This window comes from Lolium rigidum, chromosome 3 (assembly GCF_022539505.1).
Source record: "Lolium rigidum isolate FL_2022 chromosome 3, APGP_CSIRO_Lrig_0.1, whole genome shotgun sequence".
NCBI lineage: Eukaryota > Viridiplantae > Streptophyta > Magnoliopsida > Poales > Poaceae > Lolium > Lolium rigidum.
Window position 1 is genome coordinate 373,862,417 of NC_061510.1, and position 8,456 is coordinate 373,870,872.

The 8,456-nt window shown below is 50.4% G+C and overlaps 1 protein-coding gene across 1 annotated transcript; it reads right to left on the bottom strand.

Annotated features, from left to right (window-relative positions):
* Nucleotides 1-7,309: 7,309 nt before the first annotated feature.
* Nucleotides 7,310-8,002, bottom strand: LOC124700557. The gene has a single exon (XM_047232661.1). It carries the CDS (start codon nt 7,975-7,977, stop codon nt 7,591-7,593), a length of 387 nt encoding a protein of 128 aa, XP_047088617.1. The 5' UTR covers nt 7,978-8,002; the 3' UTR covers nt 7,310-7,590.
* Nucleotides 8,003-8,456: the final 454 nt, after the last annotated feature.

An 8,456-nucleotide genomic window follows, 5' to 3' on the forward strand; every position in this document is an offset into this window, starting at 1 on the left:
CTTTTAATCTAACCTACAATGCGATCTACTATATTACAGATACATGAGCAATTAAGCCCAAACTCTTCGCGCAAGGCCGCTTCAAAGATGCTCCACGTGTAATCTTCAAAGCTCATCTTCACTTACGGCCCATCTCCTGATTTGGCCAAAATCCGGTGATAACACATGCCCCCCTGGTTTTGGTAATGATAATTTCAAAACCACTCTGTTTTTCCTTCGAAGGGTCATGTCGTGGCAGAGCAGAACCGTCGCAGTATTTTCTCATCATGACGACTTGCCTTCCCAACTTCTCTGCACGATTTGACAGTTTTGGCACCACGCCCTCGAAAACTGTTCGACAATTAAATTTCCATCTCCTTTTATTTAACCGCATCGAACAGTGCTTCTCTTCGTCCCCTTCGCGCTAGCACCCCAAAAGCCATCCTCTGCCACCATGTCTTCTTCTTCTTCCTCCTCTGCTGCATCAAACCTCTCTGTCCAATCCTCCCCCCTCCGAGAGCCGACGCCAGAGTGGGACCCGCAAGAGGCCCACGCGGCCAACATCCGCCGCGCCATAGCCGACGGGGACGAGTCGAGCCACGACTCCTCCGTCTGGTCCGAAGATGACCTGTCCTTGACGGACGGGGAGAGCGACCTCCGCTTCCTCGCCATTGGGGAATCGGAGGAGGAGTGCGACGACGATCGTTACTCCTGGGACGGTTTCTCCTCCGCCAAGGAGGTGAAGGAAGAAGAAGAGGAGGAGGACAGCACCTCCTCCGACGAGCCGCCGGCCAAGCGCTTCTGCCCTTGGCCGGGCAACCTTAGTGACTTCGACAGCGACGAAGACGACGCTGGCGAGGAAGATGAGGACAACGAGGGTCCTCCAGGTGGTCGCGGCAGCAGCGACGACGAGTCCGCCGAAAGCGCCGACAGCGGCGACGACGGCGATGACGAGGGCAACAATAGCCCCTAGATAGGATCCTAGAATAGGATCAGTAGTAGTAGGAGGGGCAATGCATCCCCCTAGGACTTCCTTTTGAGAGCAATCAGCTCTTTTTGTGTAAGAAATCTGATTATCAATGAAGAAATTTCCCCAATTTGACTCTGCCGATTCCTTGTAAATTGATGTAGCCGATTCTCCCTTGTGTTGATCTTGCCGATTGTCACCCTGGTTGATGCTTAATGAGCCGATGGCAAAACTCCTGCATTAACGCCTCCAGGAATGCTTTTAGGACCATAGCTGAAACAACTTGACGTGGAAGCTGACACACCTGTATAACAGGTACCGTTTGCTCACAACTTTCCATGTGACGCTCTGTTTTCTCGTAGCAACAAACTGGCCCAGAGCCTATCAACGATAACGGCTCCTTCTTCAAACTCTTTAGACCGACTCCAACGGTTCTTCTCTTCAATAATTCACCACTGTTTTACAACAACTGTGGTGCAGAGCTAGCCGATTTTAACCAAAATCGTCTCCCAAGAGCAAAGGATTTTTAGAAGCAGCTGCCCCCCGAGCCTCAGTCAAGGCGAGAATAGCAGCAAGGAAGGTAACTGCCAGGAAAGCACCAGGATTTGATGTACCACAAAGGCTTAACAGGACCAGAAAATCCCTTCTCCGAACCAAGAAGCTTCTCATGCCACGGCTTTTTAAATCCTCCTGGCTCAATCCTTATGATTCGCTGTTCAGATTAGTTCACCATCCTTGATGATGACTCTGCAGTTGAAGCCCTGGCCAATCGCGAGGCCTGATCAAGTGGCAGCTTAAACTCTGTATTTCTAAAGTCGATGTCCGAACATCGGCTGAGCCGAAATTTTTTGTATTTTCGATTTTTTATTAGCCGATCGATTCATGAATCGACTCTGCTGGGTACATACTTCATGGTGTCTTGTACCTTCTCCGTGTGTATGCCCCCCGAGCCGAATCCTTCAAGTGATTGAAGATATCGGCTTTTCAGCCAATTCAGGCTTGTCTCACAAATTACCATGTTAAAAACATGGCAACTAGTAAATGTGGTGAGACTGATTTTAGCCGATTGCTCGAGTCGGCTTCCCTTGCAGTTGTTGATCCAACTATTTGCTGGTAAATGTTGGCCATGGCTTATCCCCAGGACCAATCCTGATCTCTTCTAGTCCGTCAGATGTTGTAAACTCATATCCCAGCTTCCTATCGTCTGCCAAATCATTGATGAACACCGGCAGAAGGTATGGTGCGGATGATTTTGGCCGATCTCTAGAATCGGCCTCCTTTCCTACTGCAATGTTTACTGAGAGCTTACAATTTCCTGGTACTCTGATAATGCTCCATGGCTTACTTGAGGTGAAATCCTTGCTTTTTATTTTTTGGGGCCGATCGCAGGGATCGGCCTCGCCACGTACGTCCGTAGACTCAGATCTTGCTACTCTGTCAGGCCAGTGGATAAGACCAGCCTTAACCCGTTTTTTGTAGCTTCGATGCGCTCGCAGTCGTCCAGATTGATTCCAGAGAGCGGCTCTTGGTCGTTTGCTTCCCAGATGTTCATGGCAGCCAAAGAGATATCAACTGACTCGTCTGCATGAACAACCTCCACTTCATCTCCATCCCATTGTATGATGCACTGATGCATTGTGGATGGAATGCAACAGTTAGCGTGGATCCAATCCCTTCCTAACAGCACAGCATAAGTGCTCTTGCTGTCGACGATGAAGAAGGACGTGGGGATGGTCTTTCGGCCGACAGTTAAGTCCACGTTCAGAACCCCGTTGGCTTCTGACGGTTGGCCGTTGAAGTCGCTTAGCGTGACGTTGGTCTTGATCAGATCTTCAGTAGAACGTCCCAAATGTCGTAACATGGAGTACGGCATTATGTTGACTGCTGCTCCCGTGTCAACCAGCATCTTGCTAATTAATAGGCTGCCCATTGATATAACCCTTTAGGTATAGGGCCTTGAGATGCCTGTAGCTCTTTTCTTTTGGCTTCTCGAAGATAACTGGTCGTGGACCGCAATCAAACTGCGCCACTGATACCTCTTCATCTCTCGGAGCACAAAATTCTGACAGGAGAACGAACACCATGTTTGTATCAGCCGATGTCCCTGCATCGGCTTTTGTCTGCTTGGGTCGCCACACTTTCTTTGGTGGGCGAGCCTCTGTCTCGAGCGTTTGCTGAATTTTCACGGCCAGATCAGGCCGTGCCTTCCTCAACGTGTACAGGTACTGCGCCTCGGCTTCTTCCAAGTTCCTTAGCCGCTGCACTCTGCGCTTTTGGGAGTGGCTGAGCCCATCAGGACACCACCTTGGCCGGTGATATCTATCTTCTTCTTCTGACTCGTTGAAGTCTTCATCTTGAGATGACTCAGCTCGTTTGTTCTGAGGTGGGAGATGTCCTAGTCGCTCGAACACTGAAACTTCATTTGTTCCCCTCCTCTTCTGTTTGCATTCTGGGTAGTTCTCGATTGTAGGCAATCGGCTCATTCCTGAGTCCCAGCAATGTTTGAAGAAAGGACAGTTCCAGTGCCTATCCACGTCCTCTCGCTCTCTTGACCTCCCTCTATCGTGACACTCATACCCTTCGTGTCGACGGTATTTCCTGTTGTCTGCATCAGACCGACGATATCTATCATCATCCTTGTCGTAGCGCCGACGTCGGTCGTACTGCTGCTCATACTTGTTGAGGAGATGTGCGGAGAGTGGTCGTTGATACCGGACGCTTATCACCTCTTTCTCGCTAAATACCGTCTCGTCGTCGGGGTCGGGGCCGGTCGCGTGGATCGGCCTCCTTCTTATCCTTGCCACGAGAGTGACTACTCTCTGGCTTATCACCTTCATAGCGATCCGCAAACCCTGTCACATTGATACCAAACGAGAAACCTGGCTCGCGTCTTATGCACTAGCTGAGATCGATCATGTTGACTTCCGGGAACGGCTGCGTGTCAACTCTCATGGCAAACTGACCGAATAGCAATCGGTCTTGCTCTATCGCCATCTGAATCTGTCCGCGAAGGACTTTGCAGTCGTTGGTGGCATGGGTGAACGTGTGATGCCACTTGCAGTATGGCTTGCCGTTCATCTCTTGTGGCGTGGGGATTTTGTGACCTTCGGGTAACTTCAGCTGCTTTCTCCTTCAGCAAGCAAATCAAAAATCTGCTCCGTTTTGCTCAAATCGAAGTCGAACCCCTTTGCAGTGCCCCGGTTGTTTCACCCACTTGCAGGACACGGGTTTTGCCCCCCGAGTCCACTCAGCTACGGCGACCTCCTGATCTCCTTCGAAATCTTCATCTTCGTCTGTCTCGATCAGGGCGACGCGCTTGTATTTGTCCTGGTACAATTCTGGATGGCGTTGTTCATATGCAGTCAACTTCTGAACCATGTGCGCCAGTGAACTGTACTCTGCTTGGAAGGTCGGATCTTTGAGCGGCGCCGATAATCCTGCTACCGCCAGCTCGATCGCTTCCTTCTCGCTAGGCGAACCGAATAACATCGGTTCTCGACGGTCCCGAACCTCTCGGATGTACTCGCATACCGTCTCTCCTCGTCTCCGCCGAACTTGGGTTAGATCGGCAAGGCTAGCTTCCGTGGCTTCTGAATGGTATTGTTCATGGAATTGCTCTTCTAGCTGCTTCCACGTCCGAACCGAGTTTGGTAGCAACGAGGTGTACCACCCAAAGGCTGGACCCGTGAGAGACTGCGAGAAGAACCTCACGCGTAGCTCATCTGAAGCTGAGACCATGCCCAACTGCGCCAAATATCGGCTTACGTGTTCGATCGAGCTGGTTCCTTCTGATCCACTAAATTTTGTGAAGTCAGGGAGCCGATACTTAGGTGGCAGCGGGATCAGGTCGTAGTCGTTGGGATACGGCTTGGAATAGCCGATCATCCTCTTCTTCGGCAATATGCCGAACTTGTCTCTCATGATGGCGGTGATCTCATCCACCGTAGGAGCTGCGAAGCCGATCGTTCATAACTTGTCCCGGTGGCATATTTAGTTAGCCACGCCTGTTTTTCACAGATCTCGCTCCAAAACCGCTTCTCGCTCCAGCCGACTCCTCCTCGCCGTGACAGTCCTTCCTGCTCGTAACCTCGGGTCATCCAGTTGTTGCAGTCCGGCACGTATGTACACACGTATCCATGTGGAACTTCCTTGGGCGGCTCATACAGGAATTGGTAGTCGCCTGGATCACCTCCCTCCTTGTAGACGACATACGCCGGTGAACCTTGTTGCTGTGGAGCTGCAAACGTGTGTTGCAGTGGTGGCCTTGTGTAGAGCGGTACCTCCCCTTGGTGAGTTCCTAGAGCAGGACCTGACGGAGAGTACTTGTGCTTCGTGACTTCTTGCACCACATTGAGCGCGACACGCTCCAGAGTATTCACCAAGCTCTCAGCATGCCGATGAAGAGAGTGCGCAACGGCATAGTTTACTTCCCCGTCGCAGGGCTCGGTACGTTCGTCCGAAGGGAGAGATAGATCTAGTCCATCTAGCGCGCCTTCGGGTTGGAACCCTTTGAACTTGATCCCGTGCGAACGGGTTTTCTCGAAAGCGCCGATGAGCTCGGCTTCCAAGATTGCCTTGAGATCATGATATTTCTTCTTATGCTCAGGAGGCAGATCCTCATACTTGACTGGTTCTCCCGCAATCTGAGGTGCAGATGACGACATGGTTGTTGCGGAAGATTGTCCCGATGTCCCACCAGGCGTGCCAGAATGTGTTGCCTGCCAAAGCCCACCGGCGAGCAGTGGTTAAGCAACACGAAGAGCCGGGAGGCTTCCAAGGCGGCAGTGGGCCCTGGTCCCTCGACGTCGTCCCGCAAATGCTCCGGCACACGACCTGGCGGCTGCAAGGGCGTGCCACCCGACCTATACCCGGTCGTGAAGGTGTGGATTGCTTCGATTAGTTCCCTGCATGGCAGACACGTAAACATTAAATACGAGCCCTATCGGCTCTCAGGTTGCTCTCGTGGATCGGCTCAAAGAGCCGATCGCCCCATGGTTCATGTTGGATATTCAATGACATGGGGATCCTCGCTTGATCACGACAAAGCTAAACCAATCTACGACAGTTTAGGGTTTTCACCGTATGATCGGAACATCCTACGCGTAGTTGAGCCTAATAGACACGAAAGATAACGGAAAGCTAACCCTAAAAGAGGCCTAAAAACCAACATAACGTTAATTCTCGGAACATCCCTCTTAGGACCAGCAAACCATACCTAGCGCACTACCGGATCGTTCAACCCGTTTGCAAGGCCTAACCATACGGATATTAAACTAATCCTTGATGAACAAGGAGTACTTATAACAGATCGGATCTACTAAGTCACGAACAAGCAAGATGCTGCCCTTACACCTAGATAGGTGCAAGGGCAGCTAGGTGTTGAGGGACGGCATAGCTAAGCAGATATATGCAAGAAAAGCATCTACGCAAGCCCCAGAACACCTATGGTAAATAGTGCTACTCGCCATCAACAACGCTTCAAGCACGAGCAACACAAGGTAAACGAATAAACGTAATGCTGCCTAGATCGCAAGATGCGATCTAGGCAGCATGGTGCTTACCCGGGAGAAACCCTCGAAAGAAGGGGTGGCGATGCGCCTGATTTGTGTTTGTTGTGAACGTGATTGTCCTCCTTTTCCGATAACCCTAGATACATATTTATAGTCCAAGGGACTTTCTAATTCAGGCGTGCATCTAACCGTGCACGAGTTAAACTCTATCTTTTAATCTAACCTACAATGCGATCTACTATATTACAGATACACGAGCAATTAAGCCCAAACTCTTCGCGCAAGGCCGCTTCAAAGATGCTCCACGTGTAATCTTCAAAGCCCATCTTCACTTACGGCCCATCTCCTGATTTGGCCAAAATCCGGTGATAACAGATTCATGCTGATATTACAATACCAACGAGCAAATAAACAACCAACACCACTGAAGTTCACGAAAAAATAAACATATATAGCAGCTTGCATACAAGTAGAATAACAACAAACAATAAGGAAAACCCCTTCCAAGTCATGTACACAACACCATTATGTACAACAACACTTCACAAGTTCTCTATTGGGAGCTTGAGCTTGGACACTAAGATGTCAAGTCGGATCATAGTTCATTTTATCAATTATATTTTAAATTGTGCAGTTAAATTTGGTACTGTACTAGAAATCATAAAATGATTTGCATCTCTATTGAACACCAAGCTTCCATAATTTTTTTTTTGAGAAACACTGTACAAACGCAGGCGCTCACATAGACGCGCATACACTCACCCCTATGAACGCACACACGCACACCCTACCCCTATGAGCACTATGTTGCAGAGTGGGCCACAAGACATTCATTCACCATGGAGACAAAGCATAAAAATGTGTCGAGAGAACTTCAACAACAGTTTAAAGATATTCTAGTATCAAAATTGTGGTTTGGAGTTTGGACATGATGATACAAGGAAGCCTTCTCCAAGGAGAAGCCAAACGGATTACATATTCAAAGATGGTGGTTATGCTTGTTGTTGTCTTCGAAAATATCCGGACAAAACATTTGAATTCAAATCAAGCGTCACAGGAAGTTCTGCCTTCCACTTGTAATTAAAGCATGCACTCCCTAACTCAGGCCGGTCGCCGCCGCTGACAGAGGATCGATCACGGGCGGACAGACAGGCCGGTCGACGCGCGGTGGTGCCCGGTGATAGGCGCCGCTGCCGCAGGACGCAACGAGGAAGAGGACCTGGCCACGGCGCGGGGCTTCCCGGACGCGGTGCGCCTAAGCATCTGGCACATGCCCTCGGCGACGCGCTCCGCGGGGCCAGCTCGCCTGAGCATGCGGCAGAAGGCCATGTGAGCGCGCACGGCCTCCTCCATGCCCGCCCGCTTGCGGCCGGCCTCGTACTTGACGGACTCGGAGCATAGCCCGCACAGCCACCGTCCGCAGAAGTAGGCCCTGACGCCGCCGATGTACTCGCCGGTGCACTCCTCCTCCAGCCCGCAGCAGTCGCAGCTCACCACGGCCGACGACTCCACCGCGTCCATGTTTAGCTACGAGTTGGACTGGTTAGCTCTGTTCAATGCTCGACCGATCGTGTGTGTTTTTGTGCTGTGCTTTGGTTGTGCATCGGTTGGTTCATTTATATATTGTTCAGGAAGGCGAGGGCGCCTTAGAGGAGTTAGAGCCCTCGCTGTCATGGCGAGCCGGACCTGAGCGTAATGTTTCCACGAAGAAAGTTGTTTTCTCACATGGAGCCACGTACCTGATGTGTTGCCCGTTGCTGGCTAGGCCGTTTACACTCTAGCTGGAGTATTTAATTTTCACCCAGGTTTTTGTATGCTGCTAATTGGTCATCTATTAATTCAATTTGCCCTCATGGGAAGGGAACAGAAGAACATTTCGTCCAGCTAGCTGTTTCGTCTAATTTGCCATGATGGGGTAGACAATTTGGGCGCTTCCCTGGAACGAGCTGTCTATATATCAACCTCACAATAGATCTTTGTGGAAATATAATGAACAAATA